The 20717-nt window shown below is 35.9% G+C and overlaps 2 protein-coding genes and 1 long non-coding RNA gene across 4 annotated transcripts in view; 2 read left to right on the top strand and 1 right to left on the bottom strand.

Annotated features, from left to right (window-relative positions):
• The first annotated feature begins 4351 nt into the window (after positions 1–4351).
• slc26a4 (solute carrier family 26 member 4) lies at positions 4352–15703 on the top strand. 2 transcript variants are annotated; one of them, XM_067426903.1, is made up of 21 exons: positions 4352–4452; positions 4992–5162; positions 5229–5368; positions 5455–5565; positions 6504–6706; positions 6956–7120; positions 7307–7459; positions 7568–7650; positions 7912–8059; positions 8936–9049; positions 9151–9228; positions 9341–9436; positions 9686–9792; positions 10215–10284; positions 10949–11041; positions 11157–11252; positions 11727–11963; positions 13209–13263; positions 13372–13517; positions 15354–15437; positions 15518–15703. In XM_067426903.1, exons 2-21 carry the CDS (start codon positions 5026–5028, stop codon positions 15539–15541), a joined length of 2340 nt encoding a protein of 779 aa, XP_067283004.1. In that variant the 5' UTR covers positions 4352–4452; positions 4992–5025; the 3' UTR covers positions 15542–15703. The 2 variants fall into 2 exon arrangements, with proteins under 2 accessions (XP_067283004.1, XP_067283003.1); XM_067426902.1 differs by lacking the exon at positions 4352–4452 and having other exon boundaries at positions 4846–5162.
• The window catches only part of LOC137048691 (uncharacterized), a 16448-nt gene continuing 9086 nt past the window's right edge, over positions 13356–20717 (bottom strand). The window contains exons 5-6 of the long non-coding RNA XR_010899500.1: positions 15628–15708; positions 13356–13509 (exon numbers count right to left, since the gene is read on the bottom strand). This is a non-coding gene — a long non-coding RNA (uncharacterized lncRNA). The remainder of the gene's footprint in view (positions 13510–15627; positions 15709–20717) is intronic.
• Positions 16537–20717, top strand: part of slc26a3.2 (solute carrier family 26 member 3, tandem duplicate 2) — a 16626-nt gene continuing 12445 nt past the window's right edge. Inside the window, exon 1 of the mRNA XM_067426905.1 lies at positions 16537–16796. The gene's annotated coding sequence lies outside the window, so the exon portion shown is untranslated. The remainder of the gene's footprint in view (positions 16797–20717) is intronic.

Raw genomic sequence — 20717 nt, 5'->3', positions numbered from 1 at the left:
TCAGTGCCCTTACTACTGAGACGCACCCTAACTATAACATGAGTAGGCTATTAAGATTCGACTGTGAATTAACAGTTTAGTGGAAGAACGAATTGGAAAATCTACTGCATCGTTCAGTTTGACATGCGAATCAACTAGTTCTCAACCAGGATACTTTTTTTCTGTAGTGTAAAATCACACAGACACAAAATAAAATATATTGCCTTTTTCATAACAAAAACGTAGATACGGAAGAGGATTAGGGCCAAGCAAAAAAAAAAAAAAAAAAAAAAGCATCTCGAGATTAAAGTCATTATAATGCGAGATTAAACTCGTTAAATTTCGAGAAAAAAAGTCGGGATACAATCTCGAGAATAAACTCATTAAATATTGAGAATAAAGTCGTTGTGTTTCGAGAAAAAACTCTTTATATTTGGAGAAAAAAAGTCGAAATAAAATTTTGAGAATAAACTCATTAAATATTGAGAATAAAGTCGTTGTGTTTCGAGAAAAAAAGTCGAAATAAAATCTTGAGAAAAACGCATTCGATCAGTGTTCATTGCATAGCATACTGATAGAGGACTTTAATATAATTTTGTCATAATTAGCTAAAGTTGATAGTATTTCTTTGTTACTGAAAGAAAGTCTGAAATATAGCTTGACTAAGTGATCCAACTCTGCCATGTCCTCTGTATGCTATGCAATGAACACTGATCGAATGCGTTATTCTCAAGATTTTATTTCGACTTTTTTTCTCGAAATATAACGAGTTTTTTCTCGAAACACAGCGACTTTATTCTCAATATTTAATGAGTTTATTCACAAGATTTTATTTCGACTTTTTTCTCTCGAAATATAACGAGATTTTTCTCGAAACACAACGACTTTATTCTCAATATTTAATGAGTTTATTCTCAAGATTTTATTTAAACTTTTTTCTCGAAATATAACAATTTTTTTCTCGAAACAGAACGACTTTATTCTCGATATTTAATGAGTTTATTCTCGAGATTTTATCTCGACTTTTTTTCTCGAAATTTAACAAAATTAATCTCGCATTATAATGACTTTAATCTCGAGATGTTTTTTTTTTTTGCTTGGCCCTAATCCTCTTCCGTACGTAGATGCTTACACATTGCGAAATCTCAGTAAATTTGTAGACACAAATTGTACTTGTGGCCATATATTGTTCAGCCAATCAATTAAGTGAATGATTCAATGATCCACTTTTGAGGGCAAAAATGGAACAACAAAAGTATTGTTTACTCTTAAAGGCACATTATTTTTTATTATTATTTCCACATTATTTCTTACATTTACTTACACTATCCCAAATATTTCTGAGAATGTTTAAATCCAGAGAAATAAGCAATTTTAACCAGGCCACAGACATGTGTCCATGTCTTGCCTATCAATGACATCATGCACATTACCCTCGATTTCCAGTATAATTGTTTTTAGAAGCCATGGATATACCAAAGTTGCTTTGTGTTTTATTAGACAAGAGAACTATTTGGCGACATTAATAGTCAGAAAACAAATTATTGGAAATACACCATTTTCTCAGTCATATTTTTTTTTTTATTAATTGCATGCCATTTAGCAACACCATCCAGCATTTATTAAAATTATATTCTAATATCTATCTAGCTTACTGCAGTGTGCAACAAGTGTCTTGTAGCAGCCATTGAACAAACGGGAGAAGTTGTCAAGCTCTTTTCTCATTAGAAATTACTTCAGCAACCGCGTTCAGCTCCCACAGCACTTGGCCCTACTCTGCGTAGTACTACAGTTACATTAATCATCTCATCCATGAACATGATTTCTGCCTGCCTCCCGATTCTTTTCCACTGGCTGTGAGGTGAAGAAAACAACTCCAAAGATTCCACGCTCAACCTTGGCATCATTGAGCTACGTCTTAGTTTTGAACAGGCGACCTCTAGTGGCGAAAAAAATACATACTGTGCCTTTAATTGTTTTGAAGAATAAAATCTTGACAAATACGTTTGAAAAAAATCAACTGTACATTTGACAACCCTACCACCCCCCACTGCTTGCAGTGCATGGATACATGCGTGTGCATGTGTGAATGGATACATTTATGTAAATGTGTTGTGTGGGTGTAAAAAGGAGTGAGTGGATGCACTTCTATCTCTGGTCAAGGTTCACTCATGCAGCTCAGGTGGGAGTGAAACTGTTAGTACTGCATGTTTGTTCAGCCTTATAAAGCTACTTTAAAAAGCCAATACAAAAAGTTTTTTTAATTGTTTTCTCTGCAATATCAGCTTATTAATTGCCATTAGACCATTAGAAGGAATGTGTTAAAAGGTCCATCAAAGCAATAACTTATTAATAAAATCAGTTATAAGTGCATTTTTTTCTTTCTCAAGTTTTGGGTAGTATAAGAGGAAGCTGAATAATCAACATGTAAAATGTGTGAGACACATGAGAATAAAATGTAAAATTATGGTTCAGCCACTTCCTCCAAGCCTCAAGTACAGACATAAAGTGACATCAGATTCAACTTCATTTTATCATGCCAAATTGTGGTCGTCTAGATTCATCTTTAACAGACTTTGACTAAAGGTTTCTTGCAGAGCTCCGATGTAGACGAATTTCGGAACAGAAGCAGGGGTTTAATGGACAATAAATACAACATCTTAATGTGAGGAACACAATTTTATATAGGAGATGACAATATCAACCACACTTCTTACTTTCTCTTTCCTGCTCAGACTCACAAGGGAAGACTTAATATTATTATAGCTTTAATATTAAAGAACTATAATGTATCAAAATGGTATTAATTATATAAAACACTATATATAACATTCAGATCTCAATTCTTAAGTCACCATACACACAAACGCAAACCCCATGCAGACTGTTGTGGTTTTGTAGCAGCTGACCTACTCTGTAGGCCTAAGAAACTCTTAGTGAAACAGACACAGATGAATGGGTTTCACCATAGAGGCAAGTCTCAGAAGATAAGTGTGACAACATTCGTGGCATAATGTTGGCTGCCACAAAATTAATTTCCCAGTTTCTAATTTTTTAATTTAAAAAGGCAATAATCTGGGTTATAGTAAGGCATTTGTAATGAAGTGAATCCATATACATTAAAATCCTCACTTTTTCAATAGTATAGCTACAAGATGTAAAGAATATGCATGTTAAAATCATTTTAGTGTTGGGAAAAATAAAAATGAACAATGTACAGGTAATTTTCTGCCAGGACATTATACAGTAATTTTACGGAAATTTCCGTTAATCTTAAAACACAACACGATGCAATGCGTCATTCAAAATAAAAAAGTAAATTGTGCCCTATTTTTACTAATGCTTTATTAATTTTTTTTACAGTGAATGAAGAAATAAATCACTTTTTTATATCCAAGAGTACAACTTTGACACCATGGGAACACAATGCTGTGAACCATAAAACCCTAAAACAACTAAAAATAATAAGGGTAACTTTACATCTCAAATAATACACAAGTTTAGAAGAAATTAATACTAATTAGAATTAATAAAGTGCTTTTATAAAATTAAAAGGTTTACATTTCTGTTTTCAATTTCAAAAATTCACTTCTATTTTAAGTGCCTCAATGTTTTCACTGTAACCTTTTAAAATAAAAATGGGAATAATCTAAATAATTTTTGGTCACTGGCAGCTTCATAACCAGATATTGTCCAGTCATTTTCATTAACTCTAAAACACAATGCAATGAAGTTCAAAATTCAAAACACATTCAAAATTAAATATTTAAAACTCCATCAAATTAATACAGTACATTTGTAGTAATCCTTATTACGTCACAAGTGCACTAAGAAGAAACTAGAAAAGTACTATGCCTAAATAAAAAGAGCCTGATCATATTATCGTCCTCACTAACCACCTCTTTTCAGGCAAATGATCAACCTGGCTCATTTCTGGCTTACTGACAGATAGTCAGGCACTATGTATTAAAGAGCTTGCTCAAGTTCTGAGGAGAGATATGGGCATATCTAGACATTCTGTACTGACTTAAAAGGCTAAGAAGGTCAGATCATATCGTCCTCTCGAGTGTTCAATCACACCTGCACTGGTCAACATGTACAACCACCACTCCCCACACACACAAACAACCCGGCATGCCTTTGACACATCCCAGACCCCCTCACTCCCTTACTATCACAAATACAACCGTAACAGACACACATGCTTTCTGACAAGATTGGGAGGGACAGTCACCCTTGGCAGGATGCATGCAGTGGGCCGCTGATGTAATTCCCTTCTGCTTCCCCTTGGTGATTAACCCTGATACACCTCCCACATCCCAACTCTGCTTATAAATACAAAAGAAAGGGATGCTGGTCCCATTAAGAGAGTCCGACTTCATAGACATGGAAAATATGCATGTTTAAGTAGACGTCTGGCATGGATGCAGCCTTTCTTGACAGTGAAATGTCAATTTGACGTACTCAAAACAGGTAAGACTTCTTAATCAGTTTCGACAAATAGGTATTTCGGTAAAAACAATAATGAACAAGAAATCAATTTATTCAGATATTCTTGAATAAATGTGGGGTTTCATTACCATCAATGATATTAGAGTGAAAATGATGAAGAGTGGTTTCATGAGAAGGTTTTTCATTGTATTTGTACTTACGGTTCTCATGTGTGAGGGAAAGAGTGGTGGACACAAACCTCCTCATTCAGAGTGGGAGATTGGATCCCTCCCCAAATTCTGGAAGGGTTTCTAATGTCAGTGGGTTCAGTGATCTTAGTGCAGTCCTAGGAGAGCTGGTCTACTGAACACAGCAATACTGCCAGAGAAAGGGAGAAAGGGCTCTTTTGATCTGTTATCAGATTGTTTTGATCCTCTAAGTGTTTGCTTATCTGGATAAGCCATCCTAGGAAAAAACGAAAATGAACAGGTGACGGTAAGTAGAAAAAAAGTGTAACTCATTTATGCATAATTTCATTTCATGAATCTGAAATCTAATCAATCTGCTTTTTTCTCTAACAGATACGATAGAATTTACAGAAAACAATCAGGCAATATGATGGATGAGTGTTTTCACGAAAAAGATTACCTCGTGTCGCGACGTATCTACTCAAACCGGGATTTTGACCAGGTTCATGAGAGACGAGAACAAGATATCCAGAGTTTACGAGAACGGATGAGCAGAGCCTGCGGGTGCGTACATGTGTTACTTACATCAAGTGTTTTTATCTGCATTGATATTCATTGAATTTCCCACAGATGCACTGATAAATGGGCTGTTCAGAAGATGAAGGGGCTTCTGCCAGTTTTAGATTGGCTTCCTAAATACCCAGTCAAGCAATGGTTACCCAGCGATGTTGTCTCTGGGGTCACCACAGGTCTAGTATGCTGTTTACAAGGTAAGATGCACTCTGTGAACCAAACACCATATTAATACTGCAGTGATGCCTCTTTATAGTTGTAATTGCTTTTTATTGTCGTACAGGTGTGGCTTATGCATTGCTGGCCTCTGTAGCACCAGTCTATGGACTCTACTCTGCATTTTTCCCAATTCTTACATATTTTGTGTTGGGAACATCCAGACACATCTCTGTGGGTAGGTCTATGTCTTTATTAATAAACCACTACTGCACTGCTTACTGCATACCACTTACTATTTAATGCAAAACAGCATGCAATAGTGTATTTAATGATTTAATGGTAAATGCTTAACACAGTAGCTACTACTACATTATGTGATCTGGATAAATTGCATGTTTTATTCTGTAAAAATTGCATGCATTTATCTTGTAAATATGGTTAATTATACGTTTTGTTAATTCCGCGGACCCTGTACATCATCCTGTGTATACTTTCAATTTTAAATGTCTGTGGAGGAGCTCTGACCTCATATCTGGTACCATTTGAAAGCTTAGAGGTACGCATCACTTTGGCATTTGTTTTAGACAAAGTAATATATTTACACTAAATTACTCTGGTACCATTTCTGCCTGGATTTGGCCTACACAAATTAAAAAGCTTCCCATACACACATAATGTGGTCTAAGTTCAAAAGTTTGGTGTCATTTTACAGGAGAGAAGACCCTTTGAAGTTACATAAAACACTGCTAAAAGTAATAAAAATCTAAGTATAGGTTGTCTCAGCTGTAATAACCTGTAATAAATAATGGTGGTGTGTGTGTGTGTGTGTGTGGGGGGGGGGGGGGGGGGGGGGGGTGGCGGGGGGTTATTACACCTTAGATAACATATACTTACATGTGTATCACTTTTAGCAGTGTTTTATGTAACTTCAAATGGTTTCCTGTAAAATGACACCGGCATTTTGAACTTAGACCACTGTATGTGTGTATGGGAAGCTTTTTAATTTGTGTAGGCCAAATCCAGGTGGAAATCCCAAAAATGTTCCCAGATTTTAAGGTTAAATTTTAATACAGTATTCTGTACAGCGTGCACTGATATACACAAATGTAGTAAGTATATTTTATGCATACTGAATAAGTAGCAATTCTCTTACTTAATCTATATCCCATTTAGGTCCATTCCCTGTCACCTGTCTGATGGTGGGCTCTGTAGTTTTGACCTTAGCGCCCGATGAGCACTTCCTGCGGTCAGTCAACATAACAGCTGTGAATGAGACGGTGACAGATGAAAGGTTAATGGAGGTGGATTTAGAGGCCAGAGAGGCCCAGAGAATCATGGTGGCTTGTACTATGACAGTGCTGGTTGGATTAATCCAGGTAAACTCACAACATTCAAAATTAAAATCTGTGATACAGCTAAAATAAACAATTTAAACATTTAATTATTGCAATATTTAATGTTTATACTTGTATACTTCAAGCATATTGGATGCATGAAAGGTTATCATCATAATAAAACGAAATCTGCACTTTTGTAGAAATCCATTCTAAAGCATTAGACAGTAGTATTGTGGTTTAATATCAAGGTGGTGTGCTGCAACTCAAATTTGTTTTGCTGATTCTCAGGTGGTTATGGGGCTTATGCAGGTGGGTTTTCTAGTCCGGTATCTCTCAGACCCACTGGTGGGCGGCTTCACCACAGCTGCTGCCTTTCACGTATTCATATCTCAGATTAAAACCATCCTGTCTGTTCCTACCCACAACCATAATGGACTTTTCTCCTTTGCTTATGTGAGTCTTATTAATATCACAAATACACCTATCTTAGCTTCAAGAACTTGCATATTTATATATATTATTTTTATATATATTATTTATATATATTATATATATATGGTTAGCAATGGTTAACATATATTCCTTTTTTTAATATTGAATTTTTACATTTTTTTTTAAAAATTTTTTTTCAACATCTAGACTCTTATTGATGTAGGTAGGAACATCGACCAGACGAACATTGCAGACCTGATCGCTGGATTACTAACAATCTTTATTGTCATGGTTGTGAAAGAGATCAACACAAAATTTCATCATAAAATCCCAGTGCCGATTCCCATTGAAGTGATTGTGGTATGTACAGTTTCCCCACAATTCTCAAAACCAACTGTTAAACCGCAAACTAAGCCTGTATTCTAAGACAAATGATTGCCTTTAACCTTTCACTTTTCAATCTGATAGACAGTGATAGCTTCTGCAATTTCCCATGTGATGGACCTGAACTTCCAGTACGGCGCCAGCATTGTCCACAGCCTCCCCAGGGGGTAAAAGCACTTCCTGTGGCACTTCCTGCTTCCTGATGAGGGCTGGGTGCATATTCAGTCACTTAATATTGACAAACTATTATTATTGTCCCTGTAAAAAAATTCAACAGAAATGTTATCTCTAGAACAATGACACTGACAGAAAGTTTGAAAGCCTTGTCCAATAATAACAGCAAACGGTTATTATTAGATCCTACCTACATTAATCAGAGACAACAGCATAAATACAAAAGCTGACTATGTGTCTGCTTGTCTCCACAGGTTTGCACCAGCACAGCCACCAAATATAGCACTTATTGGGAATATCTTGGGCTCTAGTTTTTCCACAGCAGTGGTTGGCTATGCAGTAGCAATCTCAGTGGCAAAAGTATATGCGGCAAAACATGATTACACAGTTGATGGCAACCAGGTATATAAAATTAGTTTATGAATGTGTCTCTGACATTACAAGCATGATTTGGGCAAATGGATAGTGCGTCCACAATGCTTATAAATGCACATAATGAAATGCAACGAACCATACAGTTAGGCAAAGTTAACAATGTAAATAACACTTAAATGGTTTGTGACATTGTGCGTTTTTTTTTGTGCTTTGAATTTGAGTGGGGAAAAAACAGCTGAGAATTAAAGCTTTAGTTGGTTTACATCAAGAAATGTGCCATTAATAAGTACTGGGGAACTTAATTTGCAAGGGTGCTTGTGTGAGTGTGAAATATTTTGTGAAGTATAATAAGCGTCGGACCAACGCTCTCCCACAGATGGAGAAATTACAGTAACACGAGGGAGAGACAGAAAGAACTAGTCGGCCTTTCAAGGTCACTTTAACCTGCCAGAACAGAAGAAATTTGAGTTTGCAACTGCAGCTGATATAATTTCTAAACCTGGCGTTGCAGCATAAAGCTTTAGGGCACAGCTTGTTTTGTTTTGTTTTGTTTTGTGAACCGTTACTTCAAAACCGAGGTAGGCCTATGTACCAAGCAGTCAGTTTTGTGTACCCCTCCCCTACATCTCTCTTATGTATTCATATCATATTCTATCTTTTCATATAAATATTGTTTTGAGCACTGTAAACAAAAATCATCCTTAAAGATTCGAATTAGCTGTCTGTTCTAGATTTATTCGCATACTGATTTGTGATTGGTCTTCAAATCTAGCACATTTCTTTTTTGTTTAGTGGATACTAAAAAAGGGTAAAGCCTCCATTGCTGGTGTTTAATTCTAACAAACTGATACAGATTGGTTATGAACCACCTGATCTGGCTTACTACATCTTTATTCCCACTAGGAGCTGATTGCTTTTGGTGTCAGCAACATTTTCGGAGGATGTTTATCAAGCTTTGTGGCCAGCACTGCACTGTCACGGACCGCAGTACAGGAAAGCACAGGCGGGAAGAGTCAGGTAAAATGCATATTCTCTTACTACAGAATTTACATGCATGTATGCGTGCAAATACAGTACTACTACCCACATTTAACTGTTCTCTAATCTCACTGTTGCAGATTGCTGGTATCATCTCAGCTCTGATGGTGATGATAGTGATCTTAGCTCTTGGGCCCTTTCTTCAGCCTCTGCAGAAGGTGTGATAGAGGAAACTGATGTTTTAAATTAAAACAGTTCACAATGTCTTTCACAATAAAAACTAAATACAGGCAAAATTCCTCACGCAACTCACCCCTTTCTGTCCCGTAGTCAGTGCTAGCTGGCATTGTTATAGCCAACCTGAAGGGCATGTTGGTGCAGATCTCTGAAGTGCCTGTACTATGGAGACAGAACAGGACAGACTGTGTAAGTATCATCACAAAACTAATAAAAGAACAGAATGAAATGAGTACTGCAAGCTAAATGTTATTCAAAACATAAGATATGCATGACTGTACAAGAGTTTCTCTAAGCTAATGCTGTTTTGAGGTCATTAAACCATTAAATCAACAAATGGAATCATGTGAATCATTTTGTTTTATTTGTATAAAATGAGATTACATACTAGCTGTCTGTGTGTGAATTGAGCGCATATGAATCCTCATTCATCTGCAGCTCATCTGGTTAGCTACTTGCTTGGCATCCATCGTGCTGGGTTTAGATGTGGGCCTGCTGGTCGGTCTGGTGTTTGAGATGGGCACGGTGGTGGTCAGAACACAGTTGTAAGTAGCAAAGTTGTAAGGATATTTAAGTGAGTTTGAGTAGTGTACTGAATTAATTAATTAATTAAGCATTTATAGTGTTTTTTTAGTGTACAACATTTTTTTTTAAATTTGTATTTGACAAAGCAAATCAAATATGTTTTGTTTTGTTTCTTTAGGGGAGTTTGGTTATATTTGGGGAGACGTGACAACTGTTAATCTGAATTAGTGCATCTTGATGCTTATGATATAACTTAAACTATGATTTTTACAATATAATAAGGTCATGATTAAATGCTTGTTTTGTAATATTTAACTGAAGAATTATAAGAGAATGATTACTGTAAAATAGAAATTAGACAACAATTATATAATGGAAATTAATTACATACCATACTGGAAGTCTTTATTATTAATGCCTTGATTTCTCTCATTTTATTCAGCCCTTCTTGTACCACCCTTGGAAATCTCCCAAACACCGATATCTACAAAAACATGAAATACTACAAAAATGTAAGTAAGATGCTACAATCCATGCTTATATGTATAGAGTGCATGGATAATTATTATTCAAGTTGATATTTTGGGGAGAAAAAAATATTCCCATGCACATCTTACCAATTCCAAACCACATGAATCTTCCCATCTTTACCTTAATTTGCCTTTTCCCTTTTCTCCATGGCCTGTTTTTGTCAAGTGTTTTGCTGTCCATTGGTCATGCCTTAATTTCGCAACATCTAGTATTGCATTAGTATTGCATCCTTCTCATGAGCCTTTAATGATTTTTGACGCATTTTGAAAATTAAAAATACGAGGAAAGGTGAGGTGATGCACCATTCTGTGTAAAGCAGATTGCACTTCTCTTTTGTCATGTTTTGACGTTTTGAATTTAAATATTTTTTTCGCCTATTTTACCTGTAAAAGAAAACCTGCTTAATAATTATGCACACCTAAATATGGCATTTTCACTTACAGCCTTCGTTAATTATCTCACTTATAAACGATTAAATACAAAATGAATAGTAGTTATTAAGATTTATGTGTTTTGGAATTAAATGGTGTTTAAATGTGCATAAAAAATATGATCAGAATAGCAACTTGCATAATAATTATCCACGTAATGTAGTTCCTTAAAATAACTTAAAATAATAAATAAGGTATTTCCCAAAAATTTCAGATCGATGAAATTCCAGGGATTAAGATTTTCAAGTGCAAATCACCCATTTATTTTGCAAATATTGATTACTTCAAAGAAAAACTGAGAGATGAGGCAAGTTAACTTTTTGCTCAAATTTTAAATTCTGAAATAAACTACTGTATATGACATTTGGAGTTTGAATAATAATTGTGTTGTCCTTTAAAGTTTTTTGTGTGAATTCATACAGGTTGGGTTTGATGCAGTGCGGGTGTTCAAGAAAAGGAACAAAGCTTTGAAAAAAATTCACAAGCTCATTAAAAAAGGGAAACTACAAGCTACAGAGGTACTTTGAAACATATTGCAAATACTTTGCTATTGTGCGCACATACACTCTCAGAAAAAAGGTACAGTGCTGTCACTGGTGCGGTACCCTAAGGTACAAAAGTGAAAAGGTACATCTTTGTACCTTACTCACCCCTAAATGGTACATATTAGTACTTAAAAGGTACATATCAGTACTTTAAGAGTGCAAATTAATAATAATAGATTTAATTTGTAATGCACTTTTCATTCCGAAGAATCTCAAAGTGCAACAATTAGTACCTTAAAAGGTACATAGTAGTACTTTAAAGGTACATATTAATACCTTTTCAGTTTTGTACCTTAGGATACCGCACCAGTGACAGCAGTGTGCCTTTTTTTCTGACAGTTTGAACAGTTTTTGTACGTTTGAATTCGATTAAAAGCCAATTTTCACTGACTTGAGCTCATGACATCACATTCTGGACTTATCTCCCATATCTGCTGTCCTTCACAGGCTGGTTTGGTACCAGTGGCCTCAATGGGAGTAGAAAACAAAGCCTTTGAAAACGAGCAGGGTCCTGAGCTGGAGGAGGGGGTGTCTCAGCCAGATTCAGAGGTGAAGGTCCAGGTGGACTGGACGTCTGAGCTGCCTATTAGTGTGTCAGTACCCAGGGTGCACATTCACAGCCTGGTTGTAGACTTTTCAGCCGTCTCATTCATGGACGTGGTAGCAGCCAAGTCCCTCAAACTGGTGCGCCATCTTTATTTCTCTGTTGTCATGGTTTTACTGCAATAATGCATGGCCACAATCTGATTGTGACCATCAAATCCTTCCAAAGCTGTTTGACCTTCTCTCTTCTGCAGAACACAAACGTCTATACAAGGGTTCCTCAAACTCGGTCCTGGAGGGCCACTGTCCTGCAGAGTTTAGCTCCAACCATGATCAAACACACCTGAGCAAGCTAATCAATGTATTCGGGATCACTAGCCCTGCGTCCCAGTTTGCATACTATCCATACTAAATAGTATTCCAAAAATAGAATTAGTATGTCCCAAATCATAGAATATTAAAAAGAGTATTCCAAAGATACCCAGATGGTTTACTATATCCCGTCCGAATTCGAAGTATGGATCGATGGGCACTCTAACGGCTGATATTGCCCACAACCCATTGCAAGTTGGACGAGGATTCGATTAGAACTACAAACGCGGATAAAAAGCGTTAAAAACCTACAAACATGACGGAGGTGCGAGTCTGACGGTTAAGTAGAGAAGTTTAGATAAAGGGGTTTGAGTGACCAACTATCAATATTTAACCTGACAAAAATATATTTATTCAGTGTTGTCCACATTATATTTCACCTGCAGCAGCATTGTGAACTTATATAATGACACGTTTGGCCGTTAACTTTTAAATGCATCATTACATTTAAACTGCAAACACATGAGGAGAGTCTCTGCATTAAAGACACACAAATGGCAGATCAACGTGCGGCTACATTTCTCTCCGATACGGTAGGAGATTAAACTGAATGTGGAGGATTTGAACTGTGACGAATCTGACGATGACTGACAGGGCAGTTAAACGGTGACGGGATCCACGCAACTAAGCGACAGAGTCCGTTAAAGATGGCGAAGTATATCCTGAAGCTTGCATACTTTTCTGCTACACATTCAAAAGTATCTACTGTTTCTTCACAAAAAGAGTACATACATTTAGGATGTAGTACAAGTAGGCGAATTGGGACGCAGCATAGAAAAAAAAAGAAAAAAATTCACAGGAAGGTGTGTTTGATTAGGGTTGGAGCTAAACTCTGCAGGACAGTGGCCCTCTAGGACCGAGTTTGAAGAACCCTGGTCTATACAATGAAAATCGGTTGTTTCGGACCACACTGACTTTCATTGACAAAACATTTATAAAAACTTATTTAAAATACCATGTGGCTTTAAGTATTCCTTTAAGAAGTAGCTAATTCATCACTTCAAATCTTCGCAGGTCATAAAGGAATACATCCGAATTGGGGTTAGCGTCTATATCGCAGGCTGTGATGGTAAGGCCTGGCACTATAACAACATGTTAATACAAGCTGTGCCAAACTCCAGCCTGATAATGGCAGGTTAGAACACAGTGAATAACCTAAAGGGTCCTCGTGTCACAGGTGAGCTTGTCAGGAGAATGGAGGCCCTGTCCTTCTTTGACGAGGAGGTTACCAGAGACCTTCTCTTCCTTTCGGTCCATGATGCCATTCTCTTCATCCAGCTGGAAATCTCAAGTGGAAATGAACAGGATCCATTAGCTGAGAAGGTAAAATTAATCGTTTTAATTTGATTTTCAGCTTGAGGGGAGACTGAATAGACAGAATAGTGTGTTCTCACAGCAAAAATGCTTTTCTGCAATATTCTGCAAATGTAGTATCTGTGTAGATCTTCGACATGACAGCAGATTCATGTAAATTGTCTCATAATAAAACTGCTAATGGCTTTGGCCTAACTGAGTGATTATAATATAAATGGCTACTGAGGTTTACTAATAAATGTCTTGTTGATTTATCCACCTTTTTTAAATATAAGAGCGGGTGCAGGCATTTATCATTTGAATGTGCAAGATGCCGTCCGCTTCTAGATATTGAAGCTGTACAAAAACAGCCCATTAACCTGTTTTGCAAACAACTAGTATTTATCATCATATAACTTTAATTTATTATAGTAATAATAAACACTCTGGTTTGTAGCACAAATATTATTATTTTTAAGCGTGCCACAAGTGTTTTTTGCTTTTTTTTTAGCCAGACGCAGTTATCATTTAGGAAATGCATTTACGCCCATTTGTCCACCCATGGGCGTGCAGGTCTGAAAACGAGTTGTGTTCAGGCGCATTGATGGTGTGTTGCTATTTTGAGGCAACTGAAAACAGCTGCACCATTGACAAACAAAAACCTGGTCTAAAGTCAAAAGCGCAGAATTGTTTCTGTTACTTAAAGAGCGTGTTAGTAATATGCGTCTATAGGTGGGCCCACAACGCGTGTACACTGATAGGCTTATTAACGCTTATTACACACAAAGGGATGCACAGCAGCACACAAACATTTTTAAATATTAAAAATAAAGGATTCCTCTCAGGAAAAACATTAAGTCTTTCCGCTTACATATTCCACCATGTAAATATCAATCCACCATGGTGCAAGCGTAACTGGCTTTAAAAGGGAATGGCAGATGAGACTCTGATTGGCATATTGTATGTTACGCCCGAAACACACCCATTACTCATCATTAAGAGAATAAGGACAACTGTTTTAGACAATTTTTTCCCATTGTTAAACTAGCACAAGCTGATTCAGTGCACACCCTAAGTGCTCTTGCACTGTGCGCTTAAGACCATGTGCTTAGATTGCCAAAATAGGGCCCATGGTGTCAAATGAATTGGGAGTCTTAAACATAAAACAGCAAAATCTCACTTCCTTGTAGCAAAATCTGGGGACACGTGTAAATATTGATAATCAAAGATACAATAACAAAAAGAATGTTCTGCCACGTTCTGATGATAAATCAATCCCATCTAGAAATACAATGGCTAGTTAAAGTGGCCGGTTGTAACATGATGCAACACAATGATTTTGTTCAGAAAGGAATACTATTGTACTGCATGCAGGTACATTTAGCCACTTTTTGACATTGAGCACAGCCTATTTTGTGAGAAACTTTTTTTTCTTTTGTAAATGTATATTTTTATTCAGCGAGGATGCAGTGATTTGATCAAAAGTGGCAGAAAAAACAATGTTATTAAAGATATCTATTTCAAATAAATGTTTCTTGAACTTTCTATTCATCAAAATGTATCACAGTTTGCACAAAACTATCAAAAAGCTACAATACGGATAACAAGAAATGCTGAGTACTGAATCATATGGCACTGACTTAGCTTTTAAGCTTAGCTTTTTAACAATCAAATAAATTGCATTTAGTAAAATATTGAAATTACTTAAATTACAAACTTTGTATTTATTATTAAAAATCCCCAATACTGTGCATTGAGTACTGAGTATATGAGTATTATGTTAATATGCAATTTTGAAGATCCTGTATGTGTGTGTGTGTATATATATATATATATATATATATATATATATATATCTGTGTTAAGATTTCACAGTTGCACGATGACAAAGAGCCGCTTCCTTTTACTGAGGATGAGGACCTGATTGAGACCTATGACAATCAACATTTGGTAAGCATCCTCCATCTTTTACATTATCAGATAATTCAAATCAGCAACCCACCAAACAAGTGTTTCTCTTGCATGTCTAGGCTATTCATGGACTTTCAAACTGAGAGAAACTCCCTGTGTTCAGAGTTACTGGGAAAGACAGTCATTCTCTTCTTATTCATTTGCTAATAATGAGTCAGGAGGCGATTACCTTTGTCCTGAAAGGATCGAAAGCGGCGCTAACAAGGAAGAAATCTTGCAGTCTCGTTCATCATGTTCTTCCACATCTGAACTAGATAAAACGACACCAAATGCAAAAGTTAAACAGCATTTAGTGCTTTCATTTGTACAGCCTTATTTTTGAGGCAAATCCAAGACACCAAATGACAATCAGCACAATACAGGACGTTCATCCCGTGGAGGCCTGTTCATCAGTACGGACTGCAGAAGGAAGCTCTTTTTGATATATTTCTTGTTAAGAACTGTTCACTGAACGTCATAAATCAATGAACATTTGATATTTGTAAATAAATATAATAAAAATGCTGTGTGTTTTTGTGTGTTTACTTAACCTGCCAAACCTGATTTGGTCTTAGATGGGATGTTACTGTGGTCAGAATCTAAAAAAGGTCTGTTATCAAAATTTATCTTTGTTTTTTTGTGTGAAACATTATGTGTAAAGTCAAACTGAGTGAGTCAAATATAATCTTTCATGTGTTGATGTATTTCCTATTAAAAATAGGAAGTTTGAGTGAGGCACATTAAAGGGATAATCCCATCTTTTTAAAGTACCAGTAGCTTACACAACTGTATGAGTCATGGTTTGCTACTTTTAACTTCGCTACTTTAGTGTTGCTATTCAGAGTTAAGTTGTATTCGCGACGGAGCAGTTTCATTCTAGAGAGGATCTGATTGGACAAAAATGTGTAGTCCTCCTTATTTTCCCGGAAGGAAAAGATTAAAGTTTAAATGCTAAAAGTGAAATTGGTCAACATGTCTATTTGCTCTGACCTCAAAGCAAACAGACACGGGCTAAATGGCACACATCCAATTTTGCTAAACAGTTAAACATGATGCATGATGAAAATTGACCTGTCTAGACCACCATCATCAATAAAATGTTCGGAATTTTCCACACAGATACACAGAAGGGGATAGAGAGACCTTGCTGTTTGCCTAAGATGAAACAAATTACATGCGCAACAAAAAAGCACTTGTTTAATTTCTGTTGACATTCCTGTGTTGCTCTATCTGGAGGTCTTTTGTGTACTTTAAACATTAAGTAACAGTAACTGAGCGCATTAAACACACAAGGACATGCTTGCCTGAAACACACACATCCCTGACTACTCACTGACTGACTGACTCTGGATTTCAAAGGTACGTTTACAAATTGTCTGTCTCCTTCTCTATGATCTTTAGTAGTAGTGTATAATTCAACTTAACACGAGAATGCACTGTAAAAATGAACAGTAAGGGGTTAACAGAAGGTAACTCATCATTTAGGCATAAACAAGGACAGCAGTCACACAGTCAATAGATCGCTTCTATGTCGCTAACACACCTTTCCCAAGAAACGTATGACTATTTAATTGTTAATGCAAGACTTATGTTGTAATGCGTGTCGTGGGCTGACGTCAGTAAAAGTTAAAATAAACTGATTAATTACTGCGGTGAGGATTGACACCTTATCTGCAAAGATCGCACAGTGATCTCCTTGATAATAATTATGGCTCTAGGTGTAAAGTCTACGCTGTAAATATCAGTCTAGTGTACTGATATATAATGCTATATAATTTTTCCTCTCAGTGATGATGCATATAAGAAAACAATGATAATGATACAAGGACAAAAAGTTACTTTTAAAATGGGACAAACACATAAAATGTATATAAAGTATAAAAGTAATATTATATAAGTGTTACTGTGTCTCATGCATGATTATATGTATCTGTATTATATATACTTCTGTTCAAAAAATGTGGAGTCTGTATGATAACAAAAAATAAATAATACTTTTATTCAGCAAGGATGCATTCAAATGATTAAAAGTTACACAAAAGGCATATACTGTATATTAAATGCTGCTTGTTTGAACCTTCTATTCATCAAAAAAATATATAAATATTAAGTAGTGCAACTGATTGCAACATTGATCATAATGAGAAATGTTTCTTGAACTCCAAATCAGCATATAAGAATGATTTCTGAAGTATCACGTGACACTAAAGGAGAAATAAAGCTGAAAATGCAGCTTTATTTATTAATAATAAATAAATAAAAATGAAATTGAAAATAGTTAATATTTTAAATTGTAATATTTCACAATATTACCTTTATACACTGTCAGAAAAAAAAGGTACTTTGCTGTCACTGGGGCGGTACCCTAAGGTACAAAACCAAAAAGGTACTAATATGTACCTTTAGGGTACTACTATGTACCTTAAAGGTACTAATTTGCACTCTTAAAGTACTGATATGTACCTTTTAAGGTACTAATATTTACCATTTAGGGGTGAGTAGGTACAAAGATGTACCTTTTTACTTTTGTACCTTAGGGTACTACACTAGTGACAGCACTGTACCGTTTTTTCTGACAGTGTATAAAGGTAATATTGTGAAATATTACAATTTAAAATATTAACTATTTTCAATGTCATTTTTATTTATTTATTATTAATAAATAAGTGTAGTCAAATAAATACAGGATTAGAGCTAAAGAGACTTCTTTAAAAAACATTTTTTTTTTAATTATCTTACTGACCCCAAACGTTTGAATGGTAGTGTACATAAGTGTATAAAATCAAATCGCATTACATTAGTTATTTTTCCCGTTCAACTGCTTGCAGTGTGTGGTCAACAAGCATATCAGTGTGGATCTCCAAGCTGGAATATAACCCAAGATATCAAGCACATCTTTTCAATCATATCATTTTACTGATAAAAAGGATTGTACCTGCGCTCACATATGCAGTAATCTGAAACAGCATTTACAATGTAGTCTTCAGTGTAGCAGACACAGCTCAAACCTCGTATATCAAAGAGCTGCCAGTTCTGATGCAAGCTACTGGACCTGAAGAAAACAGAAGCATAAACTAATTTGATGATAAAAGCTGCAGGTTTGGATGCAAGGATGTCTGGATCTTCTCATTCACAAATTTGATAAGGACATGGTGACCAAATATTTACTTCTGGAAATGACAGAAAATAATGCAAACAACAAAACATATATGCCATACATAACTAATACAGGGTTAAAAATGTAAAACCTGACATTGTGTTGACTGTATATTTTACCATTCCCAACTGTATTCAATTATCTAATGTTAATATACCTGTAACAATTGTTCAGTTTGACTGTGTTTTGGCAGTTTGTCTTTTAGTTTCCTGGTGTGTGTCAGTTAGTTACTGATTTAGTTTACCTGTTGCTCATTTAGTTTCCTTGTTAACCCTGTGTTTTTAAGCTCTGTGTTTTAGTATCTTCTTGTCAGATCTTTTGTGCATTTATGTGGTTAGTGTTCTATAGTTTTGCTTCTGAGATCTCCTGCATGTTTGTTTGGATCATATGATTAAAAATCTTTCTTTTGGATTCTTCTTCATCTTGTTTTGTGCGTAACATAGCCTACATGACAATTACAAACCAGTTTAAATTGCTCAAATAGGTTGGTAATGTAAAATATTCACAATCATACAGGTGGTACCTTTAATATAAAGTCTACACCCTTAAAAATAAATGTGCCAGAAATGGGTTTTCACAGTGATGCCATGGAAGAACCATTTCTGGTTCCCCAAAGAACCGTTTTGTGAAAGGTTCTTTAAATAACAATTTCATAGTCTAAAGAATCTTTTTGCACAACAAAGAACCTTTTGTGCAATTGGAAAGGTTATTTGGATTTTAAAAGTTCTTCATGGAACAATACACCCTGCAAAAGAACCATTTAAGAACCATTTACGAGTCTATACAAATGTATTGTTTGTCACAGGATCTTCTAGGAGGCTGTTAAGTTGTACTTATAAAAAGGTGAAGCAACAAAAGGGACATGGTGATGGAAAAAGATGATGTCAATGCGTTTGCATTCTCTCGCAAATATTTTGCGAGGGAACAAAACGTTATGCGAGCAAACGCAACATTTCATGGGGGAATACATACATAAATGTTTTGCGTGTGATTGCAAAGTTTCTCGGGTGAACACAAATGTTTTGCAAGCAAACGCAAAGTTTCTGAGGGAATGCAAACAAATTTTTTTAGGGGAAAACGGATGTTTTGCAAGCAAACGCAAGGTTTTTCTGCGAAGGCAAGTGTTTTATGAGCAAATGCAAAGTTTTTCTGGGAACATAAACACAAAGATTTTTGGGGAAACGAAAACTGTCACAACCACCAGCTGATCCCATGATCTCCAGCAAAAGGCACTCCTTCCATCTGCTTTATCCCACCACAAACTACATTAGCAAAAACCCATTACCTGGACTAGTCATGTTCTGATTACTTCCACCTGTGTGTCATGATCTTGTTTACTGTTGCCTTTTTAATGGTGCGTTCAAGTCATGTCGTACAAGCACATGAACGCCACCATGAAGTCGTAACTACCAGTGGGAAGTTCAGGATTTTATTTGAGCCCCGATTTGTATGAGTTGGGGGTGTGTCAGTGAGAAACATTGCAAAATCAATGGATGCGCTGTCTGTAGTTGACTATAACAGGTATTTAGCAGTGAGGCTGTCAGGTTTTGTCATTTACAACAAAGTAAGCTAGCATTGTAATATAACAAATAGCCTAATTGTAATATAACAATAGTATTTACAGTGGCTTCATAGATTCATTAAAAACGTAAAAGATTAAAACTCATCCGATGCACATTCTTTGTTCTTTATTTTCTATAAGCAGAGTTAACCTTGCTGTATTTTCGTGAAAAACCATCTCTCATATGGTAAACACGACTTCTCACCTCGTAAATACAAACATCCCAGGATGACTTGAACGCACCATTTGCCCTGTGTATTCACTCATTCTAGTGCTAAGTCTTTGCTAAATATGTTGTTACACTGCATTTCTATGCTGTTTGCGTTGTTTTTTTTGATTCTCCGTCCATATTCTGGATTCCCTTTTGCCTCTTTTTTGCCCTGTTACTCATTTGGATTGTTTGTCTGTGTTTGACCCTTTGCTCGTTATATGGATAACAATTATGGATAGTCCTAATAAAAGCTGCATTTGAATCTGTAGTCCAAGTCTCAGAGCAGTTCATAACACAAATGTTTTGCGAGAAAATGCAGCTTCTCTTGGAGCGTCAATGTTTTGCAAGCAA

The sequence above is a fragment of the Pseudorasbora parva genome, chromosome 20, assembly GCF_024679245.1.
Source record: "Pseudorasbora parva isolate DD20220531a chromosome 20, ASM2467924v1, whole genome shotgun sequence".
Lineage (NCBI taxonomy): Eukaryota > Metazoa > Chordata > Actinopteri > Cypriniformes > Gobionidae > Pseudorasbora > Pseudorasbora parva.
This window is presented reverse-complemented; position numbering and strand designations above follow the sequence as displayed.